We start from the raw sequence: 16,172 nt of genomic DNA, 5'->3' as shown, positions 1-16,172 counted from the left end.
GGTATAGTTATTGTATAAACTTCAATGAATGTAATTTTTTGTACAATCATACACGCGAGAAGAGCATTTACATTATTGATTAAAAAAAAAAAGTCTTGTAGGACATTTGAGCTGCAAAAAGGCAATTTTGGTGTTCTGAAGATATTTTATGCTGCTTCAGGTTGGCAACACTGGCCGGATATCAGCTTTCTTTTTCAGGGTGTCTACCAGTCAGAGAATTTCATTGTGTCTCAGGGAAAAATCTTTCCCAGGCTGAGGGGTGACGGAATGTCACTAAAATAGTCATAAATTACAGGTAAATGAATTGGTTCGTTTGTACGTTTGTAGAATATTGTATAAGCATATAAACAATGATAAACTTGCAGTTCACTTTAAATATGTTATTTTTCACGAGTTATACTAAGAAAAAAAGAATGACAGGGAATATTATAATTTTGTCAGGGAATTTGATTATGCTTGCTTGGTAGACACCCTGTTTTCTTCTTTCCGATTTTGAATTACGATCTCAAAATTGCCAATTGTTTATCGTCAAAACAAACACGTGTGTCGTAATTGAATGCTCCCTTAGGCCTGCCAACTACTGAGACAAAACTATTTTTCTTGTCAGTAAGCTCTGTTAACTACGTAGAAGTAACTCGTTTCTTGCATCCACTAAAAAATGTTATTACCTCGAAGATTAATACGACCCTTAATAAAGAATGTTTTCATGGCATCCACATGGATGTCACTGGAACGCAAGGGGTTCTTGAAAATATTTTACACTGAAAATAACAGAAGCAGAAATTATATTTGTCATCAGGAATAAATATATATATATATATATATATATATATATATATATATATATATATATATATATATATAATGTAATTCCATCATTCATCTCATAGATCTGGAAAAACTACCTATCCTAGAACAAACGGGTTTGGCTTGTTAGTTCAATTGTGACATTAGTTTGTCTATTTTTTTCATTATCATAGAGTATTTTTTCTCTCAATATTTAACTGTGTAAGAATAAAGATGACATTGCTGTAACAAACTGAAAGTATATAAATTTGTTTTATTGCAGCCTCCTCGAGGTGTGATGCCACTCGAAATGACTCTTCCGAAACCTAGTAGCAGCTCGGCAATTGCTTCATTTAAGTAGGTTTTTAAAATATCGTAAGGATTTTTTTTAAATAACATGCATATTTGATCCTAGCTTTGCATGGAGAGTACTGCATGGAAGGTTTTTAATTATTTTAATGCATGGAATATTTGTCAAAATATTGTATAATTGTCCAAGCATGTGTAAATCAATAGGTCATTTTTAAAGTATAATTGAATGTCGTTCTTGAAGTAACTGCTCAATTAAAATCAAGTGAGAGTAGATATCATCCTCATGTGTCTTCACAAGTTGTAATTTGGTGGATAAATTAAAGACCCTGTTTCCATCATAAATAATTTAGTTTCTATTTAAGCAGCTTAATTCCTTACATGGAAATAGGTGAAAAACTTTGATTTAATCACATTCATTGTCAGTTGTTAAAGATCCCTTTATTACGGACTAGCTTGGCTCAAGAGGAAGAGAGGAAGGTGAACTGACTACAGCATTAATTTGAGCCGTAGCATTATTATTATTGTAATACATAATTTTCCATCAAATCTTAGGCCTCATGAATTCCTAAATCGCAATCTAGACTACTCACTGTTGAGCTCTTAAAGTTCGTGTTCGACCCACACGACCAGAACAATCACTGGATTCCCAACTTCTAAAATTCTTAGACCTAGTTAGAATAGTTTCGCTTCTCCATGGACTAGTCTTATTGCCTTATTAATATACCCACATCTCATGTTCAGTCATAAAAACTGAAGTTCAAATATAGATAACAGTTCTGAATACTTTTCAATCCTTTTATCTTTCAAAGCAGTGTTCATGGTACTGTAAAGGCACAAATTTTTCTGTAGCCTAAGTTCTTCATACATCCTCTGAACGGCATTATATAAAAAATGCAAGATTTATTTCGCGTACTGTAATTTTTACCAATCTGTGCAAATCATGTTATCAACGTTCTGCTGGTTTTGATCGATTATCGCAGTTGCTGGGATTTCACTACTTTGTCACCGACGTAAGGCTCTTCCCTTTAAACTTACTGAACCACCTTACAATATCATACACAATATATTTCTTATACATTACTCATTCCGTCTTCCGTAGCCTGAAGCTACAGATCTCGTGTTCTGTAGCCTGAAAACATTTTTAAACCGATCTTGGAGTCTTGGGTTGAATAACAAACATTTACCAAATCTGAAATTGCTGTCCAGTTTTTAAGTTATGGTACTTGAATAGTTTCTTACCGAAAGTAAGGAACTAAGGATGCTTTTACATTTAAAATGCTTCGCATCGTGAAGATTAAGTCTAGAATGCGCGAAAGAAACAGTATAAGTCAAAAAACACAGGTTTTCAGGAGGCGATTGTTTATTTTACCAAGCATCAGTATGAATCACTTATATGCGTACTGACAGTACCAAGACGCGATTATACCAAGAATTGACTTTACTTATACCAAGTTAACCAAATGTGGAGCAGGACACACAGATCTTAAATTGTGACTTCTTATTTTGGCCAATTTCTGGCTTATACTGTTTCGCCCGCGCAGTCTAGAAATATGGTGTAGTAAGCCTACTTTTTTTTCCTTCTTTTTTGGTACACAAACTCCCGTAGATAATGAATGGTAGAGCGATCTCAAGTCCGAAGGCTTCCTGGTTCGTTCCAGTCATAAGCTTGTAATGAACATCGTGAGAGATTTCTTAGTTCTCCTTAATTTATATTATCAGTTATTCCATCATTCCCTTGTGCTTTTCATACCCCCTACACAGCATAAATTTAAATTATTTCATTTCTCCGATTCACATAGTGAAGATATTCAGAATTGCTGCCTGCTTTTCGTTAGTGGCATCCTGACGATTCCAACTTACCCCGTGTCTGAAATCTTATTTGCGGAATGATGAGATCTTTCCTAAAATTTTAATAACTTCGTATTCACACATAAATACAGTACTGTTTTTTCCCCCCAGGTTTCTTAATAGAGATTGAGGGGGGGGGGGTCAGGATAAAAAGTTGTCACTCTCCAATACTATATTTTTGGTAACTAGAACTATAAAACAACCGACGTAGTTTCCAGCATTTTTTATCAATGAAAGTAAGAAATGCAAAGCACAAAGTAGTCCATCACACAAATTTCAAATAACTCTTTTATTAATAGATTTTCTTAGTCCTTTCGTCGTCGCGGTTGAAGTAGCGCTTACTCAATCTGTAATACTGCGTGAAATCTCAGAATCTTAATCTGGGCTTCTCGCACCGAAGTTGCATATGCGAACAATAAACAGAGAGTGAGTTCTGATATACAGGCTATTCGAAGAAAGAAAAAAAAAATTTTGGGGGGGGAAGGGATGATTCGTGACACCAAAATAAGGCAAAACGTATAGACCAACCTGGGTGCAAGAGTGTCCTTTCGGGAAAATGCAAAAACAGCGATAACTTGAAAAACGAAATGTCAGAGTCTGATAAAAAGGGACATTCGTTATTTTCAATCTGCGGTGCAAGGATAGACCCCAGAGAAATTGTGGAAATTCCGTGGGTATTTCACAAAAAGTATAGGTCGAAAGAGCGCTCCTTTGCATGAGAACCCATATAGGTTCCAAATTGTGGATGCAGACGAGTCTCCATACTTACGACGTCAACACACACAAGAAACCGTGTTCGGAGATAAAATCTCAGAACTTTAGAAAATGATTCTTTACATGAAGAAAATTACAGATCATAGCGGGTGAGTAAATGCGTCAATTCGTAGCTGTAGCGCGCTGAAACTTTGAAAGATGCCGAAAAGGACAATAACTAAACGACGAAGTGTCGGATCAAGTCGGGTAAAAAGCTTAGTAATTATTTTCAACCCTAGTGTTGAGAATCACTGTCTGGGGATCTCTGGGTTCGGTTCCTGCCGAATCCAAGTTCAAGTTTTTTTTTTTTTTTTTTCTTTTTTTAACGACTTAAGTTTATGTAGCCTAAAGCTCTGTAAGCATCGGTAATTTTCTTTTTTCTGATGCTGTTAGTGCAATAAACCCAGGCACATTAAAGTTCCTCATTGTAAGGCAAGTAGGGAAGATAAACAAGCTGAGGACGGAGTCTTCCGCGGTATCAGGATTCTACTGGGTTCATCACCGCCAAGTGAGGTTCACAGAGGACATTACCATCGGAGGTTCTCAACCTACTTAGACATCTAATGACATCAACCATCGTCAGGAATATGGGATGTGTTAGCTTAGGCGAGACTGAGGTGGAACCCGGAAAAGGGACCGTAATAAAAGTATCGAACTGAGCAACAGAATGGGATTCGCGCGTGAAGATTCATAGATTCGACTTGGAGAATCAGGACTCCAGACCACGGCAAACATCGACCAACTTACTGCTCGAGACGATTCCACTAATACATCAGTGAATATAGAACAGGGACGGCACAAGGATTAAGATGGGCAGGCACAAGTTGGAGGGTACGAGTGTATTGTTTAATACAAAATAGAATTGAGTATGATTGAAAATTTATAGATATTAGAGTAATAGCAATATTCCATCAAGATATTAGCTTAAACAAGTATTAAAACAACCTTAAACAAACACTATGATTTTCTTATTTAATTATTATGTGAAATGAAAGGGATGAGATCTGTTAACAGATTTATTGTGATAAACAATTAACAAAGTTACAATCTGCAATTCGCTATTGCAGAGCACTGTTATAGAAATGTTATTAGTGCTATTAGCATAGGCAGATATATTCAAACAAAGTATACAATGATTAATGGGAGCCAAAGAACTAAACAAACATGTAATTGAAACAAGTATATAAATGTGAACTGAAATGAATTGATCATTGCCTCGATAGCTAGGTCCTGTCAAAAAGGAGACCTACCCACAATCTGAATAGCATTGTTATCGTAACTTAATCAGGTAGGAAAGGAAAGACAACTTACAAGCCTGGAGAGTGTGCTGCCATGATGAATTGAAGCCTCTTCAAAACGTAAAGTACAATCTTCTGATGTTCCAAAGACGAAAGGAATGGAAGAGAGAATAATTTGTTAACCAAAGTGAGGCTTTTTATATCATTTTGGCAGGACACTTTCACTTGTAAGTTGTTTACAGTGTTTGTTTAAGGTTGTTTTAATCCTTGTTTAAGCTAATATCTAATTGTTCCTTCCCCTCCCACATACCGTGGCTGGTCTCTTCCTCCGTTTAAAGAGCACAAACAAGTGAGTCACACATCTTGAAGCATGACAGTTAACAAAATAAGGAGTTTAAAAATGCTGCAAATCAGGAAGTTTGGAATGGCACAAACAGGTTTGGAATGGAGGGGGGCGGCGCAGGTGAGTGAGTCATTGGGAATGACAACACCTGCTTCCCCGAAGATTTTGCAGGTTCAGTTTTAAAAGTTGACACCTTCCGGCATTGTGACCGGTTCGAAAAGACCTGTTCGTTCGTGATAGGGCTACCATTTGTTCCTCCTCAAAGGTGCGTCTTACATTCGAGGATGTTTTTCAATTTTTCCTTCAAAAATTGAGAGTGCGTCTTTGAGGTAGTCTTAGATTCGTGTAAATACGGTATATTTGATAAGCCTATTCCTTTATTTTTCACAGCACTTGAAAGTAGTACTTTCGTATGAGAAATGGAAATTTCTTGGTACACTTTCGGGCTTTTTTTTATAATTCAAATGTACTTCGACAACAAAGCAATCTATCGAGCTACTTCATTTGACAGAGGGTTAAGCTCCATCCAATAGGACTGTACAATTGGGTTTCCGAATTTCAATATGGTCGCACATTTCTGAATGATGAATTTCGAGGAGTTCGTTCATTCATGCCTCTTGTTGCCAGGATTTTTTTTTTTTTTTTTTAACACTCTGGATTTAACATTTAATGACTTCAGGAAAGAAAAGAGAAAAAAAAATGCGTGGTGAGTGATTTGTCTTCTGAAGCAGCTGTTGATATACTCCCAATAGTGAGTTCTGCGGTAGCAACCTCAGTGTGGTGAAAAAGTGCTTTCAAAATTAGTTTGAGCACATGCAAAAGTATATCAATCTTAAAGGCCAATACTTTGAAAAACAATAAAGCAGTTTCCAGAATTCCATGTCTTGTTTCATATTGATTGCAGAAACTTTTTCAACAGTCCTCGTACAAGAGAAAGTGCTTACAAACACGTTACTCATCTTCAGCCCATTGCTTCGGAACTGCAATAATTATTTGTCCTTCAGGTTGGGGGCTAATCATCCTTTCCGTAAAACTCCTGCGGCTGATAATCTGAGGCAAGGGAATGATTTTACGTCACCTCACAAATTTCAGCAAGTTTCGCTTCGTTCCCTCGTATAGCATTTTCTACTGTCTTTTTTACTGATTGTTCCAAAGATGAAGATTCTTTTGGATGTTTCACAATTACACATATTTATGGTTTTAAATTGCACGCCTTTTCAGTATTCAGTGCTGAGCTAGTTGCAATTTTACAAACTTTACGTTGTCTCTGCACGCCAGATCTTTATCTGTTTAGGACTGTAAGTACTGAGTAGCGATGAAATAAAATGTTTGTTTTATGTGCCACTGTTCTGCTGTGTAAGCTAAAGGAGATTGTGATGAGAATGAATGAAATGGTGGAATGAAGAAAGTGGTAGGAAACAGAACTTCGAGAAAATCCATGCAGCTGTCATTTGTCCACCACAGTCTACTTGGCATGAGCAAGGATTGAACCAGGGACCCCTCACACAAGAGGTGAGCGCTCTACCACAGCCACCGCGGCCGCCAGTGCTCTGAGTAGCGTTCGTGATGTGAAAAGAAAATATACTTTCCTGCAGCAAGCCCTGTCCTGTCCTGTCATGGTTTATTAGCACGAGAATGTGAGGTACAATTCTGAATTCCGAGCCTTGTTTGGTAATGAAGACGCAGACTGTGCAGCGAAACTTGCTGCTCATAAAGGAAGAGGCCTTAATCTCCCACACCCAGCACGGATCTGTGTTCGCTATTCACTGCTTATTGCATCATCGCTGGCAGCTCGAATGGGATGTCAACAATAATTACTTTGCTCAAACCTTGGTGTCTAGGCCACTAGCTCAACAGGAGGAACGAATTCTAACGTGACTTTGCATTGAACATTTCACACTTAACACGTACCCTTGCTGAGTATTTCCCGACAAAAGATCAATATCTCACTGTTACAAATTTTATCATAGTACTTTCGTCACTACGTTTGCTTGTTTCCTATCATATCTTTCGTGGCAGACCTACTGTCTTTTATACATTGACGGGTGCAAAAAGACCTGTGCTGTATAACGCACCCAATCCCAACCTCTTACTGTTTCACATCGAAACAAAAAAAAAAAAATGCAGGAAGCGTGTCTAGCGCCAACACAAGAAAATCAGACGGAACATTTTTGGGTTTCTAAATAGAGCAACTGTATTTATTCATCGAACACAACTTCAGAACTACTTATCGACACAGGCAACGGACATCCCACGCGAAGGTAGCCCCGATAATATTTGCTGATATAAGCATTTCAAGTATTTAGTGCACATTTCCAGAAGTTTGTGGGTCAGATATTCAGGAATTCACTCCATTACCAACATGATGGTACCACGGAATGATACCCGGTGCGAAATCCAAGAAGTGACAGAAACATGCAGCGTAGTTTTCAGTTGTTTGGATGCTCAAAGATGACAGTTCCAGGACACCCTGTGACCTTATTTCATTTCTTTAACATGTGACGTAAATGTTCTATTTGTTCTTGTACTTTCTTAAAGCAAACATTTTTCGGGTCTGCTTTCGAGTGGGACACCTTGTAAAGTGTGATTCCATTCAAAAACAAAATAACGTCGTAGTAGAATTAAATTTTCTCTCCTAGAAGGCGTAACAGAGATAATTAGTACACTTCACATTTGCACCTACATTCAGCTATAGGTATGATAGCTCACAAACTCTTAACCGAAAGTGTTATATCAAGAGTAGTTGCTTTTTCTGGCCACTTTTTCGAACTTTGAAAAACACATGATCATTATTTAGTGTAGACAGTTAATTTATTTAAGGAGCCTTAGCTTCTTATAACTAATCTAAAAGTTAAAAACTGTTCTTAGCCAACAAGCTCGAGAGATGGCAGCTCGATCACGGAAAATTGAAATATAGGACATTGCAAAAGGTAGTTAAGTGAACATGTTACTGGCATGTGAAGAATAAAGCCGTGATACAGAAGAGCTTGTCATGCTATAAGTAAAGTGAATGGACAGCCTACATAAGTCAACTTGAGCGGAAGAAACATTTTTGTGGTTGCTTTTTTTTTTTTTTTTTTAGCAGCGTAACTGGACTTGTGTAATATCTAGGCTGTGGATTTTGCCTAATTAGTTCCAAATGTGGTAAACAAAGGCTGTTTAGTAATGAATCTATTTTGAATCCTTACCGATCACTGTTTACTTCGCTGTGGAAAAAATGTTTAGTGTATTCGTTTTCGGCACAGGAAACCCTGGCGAGAGTGTTACGTCGCTAAGATTCCATCTTGAACTAGTAGGTCCCGCTTCACGTAATCTGGTTGCTGTAAAGGAACGGAAAAGAAAAAGCTAACAGTTTTTTTTTTCAATTTCATTCATTTAAAAATATCTTTCATTCTTTTTTCTTCAAGAGCTTTTCTCTCTCTGTCTCTCTCTCTCTCTCTCTCTCTCTCTCTCTCTCTCTCTATATATATATATATATATATATATATATATATATATATATATATATATATATATATATATATATATATATATATATATATATATATATATATATATATATATATATATATATATATATATATATATATATATATATATATATAATATATATATATATATATCATATTAGGGTGGAGCGAAATTTTTTTTTTTTTTTTCGAAATTCGAATTTGGATAGGGAGCAAAAGTTGTATCATATCGTAGTACTTTACCATAGAAAATTTCAATTCTCTAAAATTTTTAGCCGGGGCGCAAGGGGCCTTAAATTTCAGATTTTGCAAATTATTTTCCATTTACTATGTAAATATTTAGCAAATCTTCACTGAAAGCACACTGTAATTTGTATTGTTGATACAGGGCGAAAGAAGCATCTTGTATCAGTAAATAACAAGAAGAATTTTTAATTCTCTAAAATTATTTTTAGCCGAGGCGCAATTGCCCTGAAATTTGGGAGTAATAAGAAGAAAGGTGATCAACTATAAGCATTTTGCGACTTTGTCATAAAGAAGCTTTTTTTTTTTTTCTATTTGATAAGTTTTCTTCTGATATCCTATAATGAACTTGTTGGCAGTGTTGTAAGTAGTATAATAGACTGGTGGGTGGTGACAGTGATGTAACTAAGGGGGGGAAATGGGCTTGTGCTCCAGGCGCCAAAATGGGGGGCACAAACTTGGGAAATATTTATTTTCACTATAAGGTAAGGACATAAGTTTTAGCAACTAAAAATCATAAAAAAAAAAAAAAAAAAAACCTAGAAACTTAATAGGACAACTTACGATCATATCCATAGAGCATAAATTCTTTTGATCTTTAAAGGAATCATTTGAGGACATTGTAAAAAAAAAAAAAAAAAAAAAAAAAAAAAAAAAATGAATAAAAAATAAAAAACTTTGCAGCCAAAAAGCCTGAAAAGTTAAATTTTAGTTCCAGCTTTTTGTGTTTTCATTTAACTTACATCGATTTAAGAGAGTTGCAAAATGTCCGTGTATAACACTTGAGACAACAGTTTGGCTGTTTGTCATAATTAAATATTTTATTCTAAAGCAACATATTGTTGATTCATTCTACATACACACGTCCCGATATAATTCCAGAAACATTTTGATTTACTGTTGTTATGATAAGTCTATAGAATATGTCAAGCTTGCTACTCTCAAATTATTTGTCAATCAGATACTAATTAGTTTTGTGTTTTATCTTGTCCCAAAAAAAAAAAAAATATGTACTGCAATTTTGAAGTCAAGCTTTACCACTTGAAGGGAATAGGAAAACTACTGTATGATGTCGATATCAGTTATAGTTGGGGAGCGTTTTGGTTGGTTGGTCAGGAGGAAGGGGGGCTAACCGAGTTCTTGCCTTGGGCGACAATTAGGCTAGTTGCGTCACTGTGTGGTGAGTAAAAAAATGATACTCTGTTATATTGAAGTTACTTGGATAAAAAAAAAAAAATTGAAGAAAGGAAAGCCAACAAGCGATCTTACGGTGAAGCTTTAAACCAAAGAGTATTATACTCTACCAGTTACATTATCAATCTTCAGATTCCTCTTCATCTTCGGAAACAAGAAAGGAAGGCAATAAAGAACACGTTGAAGCTGGAGGAGATCCTGATTTTAGTTGGAAGTATTCTTTGAAGAAAAGAAAGCAATCACTGACTGGATGCAAGCAAATGAGAAAATTCCTCCCAAAATTAGCAAAATTGAAGGAGAAAATCGGCGCGACTAGAAGAACAATTGCAGCAATTGCTACTGCAGTTTTGGGAGAGTTTAATATTGTAAGTCCAAAGCAGTCGCAAAACATAATTGACAGAAGTAAAATACAAAGAGAATCGAAAAGTGTAAAAACTAAAGAGTCTGTTAATAAAGTGAAACCTCGTGCCATCTATTTCGATGGGAAGAAAGATCAAACACTCGTGATGTCCGAAAGTCACATAGATATGAAGATGGAAGAGCATTATTGTATCCTTGAAGAACCACGTAACAATTTTCCCAGCCATATCCCTTTAACCGGATCAGCATCAGCAAAGAATATTGCTAGTTCCATCTGCCGCGAAATACAAGAAAATAATGTGGATCTATCAGATGTTGTACCTATCGACTGCGATGGCACTAATACTAATGTTGAGTCAAAAGGAGGAGTGATTAAGAATGCTCGAAAAGCATTTAGGGAGGCTCTTGCAGTTGGGGATATGCTTATTGCATTTCATTGAACTACCACTTTGTCACTTGCTAAAAGAAATCGATGATGCAACTACTGGTTCTTACACTTTCTCTGGCCCTATTGATAAATCTCTTGTGAATTGTGAAACACATCCAGTGTGCGGCTTCGAAAAGATTTCTTCAGAACTTCCTACATTCCTAAATGTGCGTGATTTCAGTTGTGATCAAAGATATTTGTGTGAAATATGACAGTCTGTCATAAGATGAAACTGTAATAAAAGCCTAGCAGATAAGAAACCAGGGAAGCTTGCGCATGCCCGTTGGTTAACAATGGCTTACAGACTTTTGTGTGTATATATATCAATGCCAAATCCTTCAGAGGTGCTCAAGACACTTGCAAAGTTCGTGGTAAAAGTATATGCACCAGTGTGGTTCAACATCAAACTGAAACCTCTTGTCAAATACGGAGCTAAACATTTGTTCTTGAACACAAGACTTTCGCGAACGTTTGCAAGAACCATACAAGACTTCTGTCAATAGTCGTTTTCGGAAATGCATTCTATGCGAATCCTTAGAATATTCTCATTGCCATGATTGGTGACGACAGATCAGCTACACGAATCCTTGCTGCCGATAAAATCCTCCAATTCAGAAAACAGTGTAAACCTTTTGAAATTCGTTTCTTTGAAGTGCCAGTATTAAACTTCGTGGCTATTAATTACACAGAAGTTTCAAATGAAATCAGTGTAACATAACAAAACCACTAATACTGACTCGTGTGACAGATGAGACAAATTGCAAGAAATTTGCTCTTCAGGAAACACATGTGTTGATATCCCAGAGTTACCATGTCATACGCAAGCAGTGGTAAGATTAATGAAAATAATTAGTGAAGCTTCTTTAAGTGTGTGGGGCTCGAGAGAGAGATTTTCTTATTTGTTCCAAAACTGACTCGAGAAAATACATGGTTACTTTCGAGACAAAGTGGCAGTATTTTGCACGAAGACGTAAATGAAACTTATGAAACATTCAATCTAATGTTGGCGAGCGGGTGGGATTGAACTTGACGGCAGCCACCTCTTACTGGTGAATTCTGGGTTGATGTAGCCTGTAACATTGAATATGAACTTCGATAGCTTTAGAAATCCGTCTGGACACTACGATGAATCTTAACACCCTCAAATTACAGTCTACTTCAAGCGAAGAGCTGCCTAATAATGACATAAATACCCAATAAACATGTATTTGTTTACAGAATCTATGAAACTTAAGGCCGTTGTGCCCCGGCTAAAATAATATTTTAGGGAATTAGAATTTCCCGTGGTAAAGTACTACGATATAATGCAACTTTTGCCCCATATCCGAATTCGAATTTGGATTTTTAAAAAATTGACCTCTTTTCACTTATTTACAAAATCTATCAAACTTAAGGCCCTTTGCGCCCCGGCTAAAAATTATTTTAGAGAATTGAAATTTTCCATGGTAAAGTACTACGATATGATGCAACTTTTGTCCCCTATCCAAAATCGAATTTCGAAAAAAAAAATTTTTGGCCTCTTTTCACTCCACCCTAATATATATATATATATATATATATATATATATATATATATAATATTGTGTGTGTGTGTGTGTGTGTGTGTGCACACAGCTTCAAGAACTTTTATTTGCATTCTTTCTCTTCAAACACGGCACTACAAGTAAGGAGGGTGCTCCTAAAATCTGGAAATTGTCAATGACGGCACTAGGGTTTTGAGAGCTCAGTCTGTAACTCGGGCTCAGGGCTTTAAACTTGCAAAAGTTTAGTCTTTTTCTAGATAGCGTGAGAGATCTAGTCACGCCTCTGGTTCGATGTTGAACTCATTTACTTAAAAACTTTTTTCATGCTTTTGAATAAAGAATCCTGTATCAGTATGTTCTCTGTAAAATTACATGCTTTAAAAATACTTTGTCAATAAATAAATAAATAAATATCTTTGAAAACAATTATAGCTTAAACTGGCTGCGACTATATTGAACAATTCAAACTCGAACTTGTGGAACGCTCAAACTGAGTGTTGCTAAAAGAAAAATATTGTCCCTCGGGAATCGAACCTATGTTCACCAGGTAGAAGTACCGTACGTTAACCATTAATGCAGCAGATCAGTGTTTACAGTGAGTAAGCGTTCACTGACTGGGAATACAGATCAAATGAAAGAACAACAGTCTCCTGCATGAGTTGATAGTTAAAACAAGAATAATCATTATTGAATATATGACAAACAGCAATGAGTACTTAGACCGATTCCATTTCAAATCGTCCAGGCAAACCACAATTGGTCCCCATCATAGTTTCAGATTTCGTTTATTTATTTTTTATATGGGATCTACATACAATATTATTAGACCCATATTTTTTCTTCTTGCTGAAAAAAAATTTTCCTTCGATATACAGCCTTCCAAAATGACTGCCCTCCTCTCAGATTGCTCGAAAAACTGAAAAATATGTCAAATTAAAAATTTTATTTTAGAGAAACGAGTAACATAATCGCAATAGCAGGAAGCAATTTTCAGCTTTTCATTATGCTATAACGTGGAATGTAATAATCAGAAACGTAAGTCCTTTATATTTTGAAGAGACCTTATAAAGTAGATTTCAATGCTAGAAGCAGATGGTTGATATTGCTCGTGAGGACAGAAAAAAAAAAATATTTGAAGTTAGCAAAAATTTCACCAAAGTTGGCAACATTGCGAGTGAATTGCGCAATTCCTATTGGACCAATAGACGAATTTATTCCCTCCACCGAAACATACAACTTTATACTCTTCCTGCTATTGCGATTATGTTACTAAGTACACTCGTTTCTCTATTTTTTTTTTTTTTTTTTTTTTTTTTTTTTTTTTTAAGCAATCCGAGAGGAGGGCAGCCATTTTGGAAGGCTGTATATCGAAGGAAAAATTTTTTTTCAGCAAAAAAGAAAAATATGGGTCTAATAATTTTGTATGTGGTTTCTTATTTTAAAATATAAACTAAATCTGAGACAGTCGTGTAGACCACCCTGAACGATTTGAAATGGAATCACTCCTTACGGACTTTTTACCAAGTGTGCATTTTGATTTTTTTTCGCAGTCTACTGATAACAGCATTCTTTACCAGTGCTACTGTGGGTCTAATACAGTGAGTCACAACTAGAGGAAAGAAACGAGCTTGGGAGCCTTGACTAAACTAACCATTCATTCTACTTTATTTTACTTCACAACAACGAGTTCCCGGTTGAATTTGTAAACAAAACACCTCTTAGAGTATGACGTCGTTCCCTAATACTTTGACCCCCTTCTGCTCCAAAAACACAAAACGCGCTGATGTTTGTGTTACGGTATACCAAAGGAGTAACTATTCCTGAAGTTAGATTTTTCTATCCAGGCCCATTCGAGAGATTGGACAGGGAAATATGCCGAATTGGCATAATTCACCAACTTTTTTTCTTCTTCTTCTTCTTCATGTCTTTGAGAGCAGCTACAAGTCTGTAAAATTTTGTGTATGAACTTATGACTCCGTACTACATACACACGTAAATTCAGATCCCTACGTCAGTTGCTTCCTCTTCTAAACATGTCTTCAATGTCCAAAATTCTGATTTCACTCCTTTCAACTGGCTTCAGGCAAAAATGTTAAGGGATCAGTTATAGCTCTGCACAAGTGGGAAACGTCCAGCAGTTTTCAATTTGCTAGGACAAATACATGCTGAGAAATTCAAAACAACGTAAACGCCTCAAATGGATAAAACGCAAAATGGCGGCAGTCGCCGAGTCCCTACGAAATGTTTCAAAAATCCAGTGGTCGTAGTTTTGAAGTACTCTGATATAGTATATACATTCATGAAAAAAATAAGATCTTTTTGGAGATGGTCGAGACACACATGCATGATCACTTAGAATGGACTGACTGAATTGTGAAACCAATAGGTGTTGGTGGAAGCCTGGTAGGTCAACAGTTACAGGTTAAGTTGACTTTGTCCCTTGGGTTTTTGTTTGAATTACAAATTTTTTTGTTGCATCTCATTTTGCTTATATGAAAGGGGTGGGGGTAATTGAGATATGCTAGATTAATGTATTTGAGAAATAACTGGAATCTCTCGGTATGCTAGAATTTTGAGTTTCAAAAAAGCTGTATTTTGTAGTTTAGGTAGTCCTATAATCATGTTTCTTAGCAACTTTCAAAGTTGTAGATCTACAGTATTTTGTTGGAAATAGCCTAGACTGCATATCAATATATTTTATAAAACAAAGAAATAGAAATAGCCTAAGTTATTTTTAGTGAGCAGCCTAGAAACTATGTCTGAATTTGTTTCATAAGCCAGTTTTGTAACCTGAAACTATGTAATATAGGTTATTAGCAGGGACGTGAAGTTTTCGTTTTAACGATAGCATCGAAAACTTGAAAATGGGAAAGTAAAGTATATAGATATACCTAAATATATGATACAAGTCAGTTTTTGGGATTTTTAAATCGCGAAATAATGCGAATTTGATTTCAAAATACACCAAAATGCACTGCATAAAGCGATAGTTTCGCGAAATCGCCATGTTGGTCGGTAACACTAATAAAATAACACAAGTTAGTTGCCAATGTGAGAGGAAAAGAAATGGACAAACTGAAGTTATGGTGAAAATGAAGTCACGGATTTTTGAATACACGGAAAACGAAGCATTTGTATTTTCAGTTCCCCCAGGAGAAATACACGAATGAAGAAAAAAGCTCCTTTGTTACTTCCTAGCCCCGTCCAGACACGGCGGAGTTTGTGCTGTTTTTTATTTAGCAGCTTGCATAGAAGATGCTGTGGAATTCTTCCAAAGAAAGGACATGAGATGTATTTCAAATGCTGGAATGGGTTTTCTTTCCAATCTGATCCCGGAAGAAGTGAACGCGATGAAAGCTGCTCCAATTTTTGTGCAGGATCATGCCTCGGATCTAGTTCAGACCATTGAATTTCTGGAAGGATCGACGTACGCCAGTGCCCACCTTCTGCGTTAGTAAGCTTCAAGACCTTAAATATGACTTCCATTCAGTTAAAGATTAAATCATTTCCGATTTAACGACTTCAGCATTGTCGAATTTACCACAGTGTGTGAGAGAGAATCTTACAAGTGTGGGTCTGGTGTCAGTGAAGAAAATGGAAAATCTCATGGAAACTGGCCCTTCTAAAGACACGTTCCAGTTGCTACACCAAGTGTTCAACCCTCAGTGTACTCTT

General features: G+C 36.2%; 1 protein-coding gene across 2 annotated transcripts in view; it reads left to right on the top strand.

The window, feature by feature from the left end:
* Positions 1–16,172, top strand: part of LOC145671344 (uncharacterized) — a 128,847-nt gene that overhangs the window by 41,169 nt on the left and 71,506 nt on the right. For both annotated transcript variants that reach the window (XM_081740380.1, XM_081740379.1), the window contains exon 4: positions 1,070–1,143. In XM_081740380.1, the coding sequence (XP_081596506.1) occupies positions 1,070–1,143 (74 nt within the window). The remainder of the gene's footprint in view (positions 1–1,069; positions 1,144–16,172) is intronic.

The sequence above is a fragment of the Thermobia domestica genome, chromosome 15 (genome assembly GCF_964235325.1).
Source record: "Thermobia domestica chromosome 15, izTheDome1.hap1.1, whole genome shotgun sequence".
NCBI lineage: Eukaryota > Metazoa > Arthropoda > Insecta > Zygentoma > Lepismatidae > Thermobia > Thermobia domestica.
Note: the sequence above shows the minus strand (reverse complement) of the source record. Positions and strands in the feature narration are given on the sequence as shown.